The sequence below is a fragment of the Eimeria mitis genome, genomic scaffold (genome assembly GCF_000499745.2).
Source record: "Eimeria mitis Houghton genomic scaffold, Emh_scaff2021, whole genome shotgun sequence".
In the NCBI taxonomy this organism is placed as follows: Eukaryota; Apicomplexa; class Conoidasida; order Eucoccidiorida; family Eimeriidae; genus Eimeria; species Eimeria mitis.
Window position 1 is genome coordinate 7,189 of NW_013570344.1, and position 271 is coordinate 7,459.

Below are 271 nucleotides of genomic sequence, written 5' to 3' on the forward strand. Positions count from 1 at the left end.
AGCAGCAGCAGCAGCAGCAGCAGCGACACTAGCAGCAGCAGCAGCGACACTAGCAGCAGCAGCAGCAGCAACAGCAGCAGCAAATCATAACGGTTTGGGGCGGAGGCTACTGCGCGCTCCGTCCCCGTTCTGCTGCTTCTCTTCTTGCTGCTGCTGTTCTCCCTGCTGCTGCTCCTCTTGCTGCTCTTGCTGCTGCTGCTGCTGCTGCTGCTGAGACAGCCCGAGGGCTTCTACTGTCGTCTGCAGGCAGAGCTGTACTTCTCGCCTCAAG

The 271-nt window shown here is 60.5% G+C and overlaps 1 protein-coding gene across 1 annotated transcript in view; it reads left to right on the top strand.

Moving 5' to 3' along the window:
• The window catches only part of EMH_0047480 (eukaryotic translation initiation factor 3 subunit 11, putative), a gene marked incomplete at both ends in the record, with an annotated part of 3,078 nt that overhangs the window by 2,263 nt on the left and 544 nt on the right, over positions 1 to 271 (top strand). Inside the window, 2 exons of the mRNA XM_013496288.1 lie at positions 1 to 92; positions 247 to 269. Coding sequence (XP_013351742.1) covers positions 1 to 92; positions 247 to 269 — 115 coding nt within the window. The remainder of the gene's footprint in view (positions 93 to 246; positions 270 to 271) is intronic.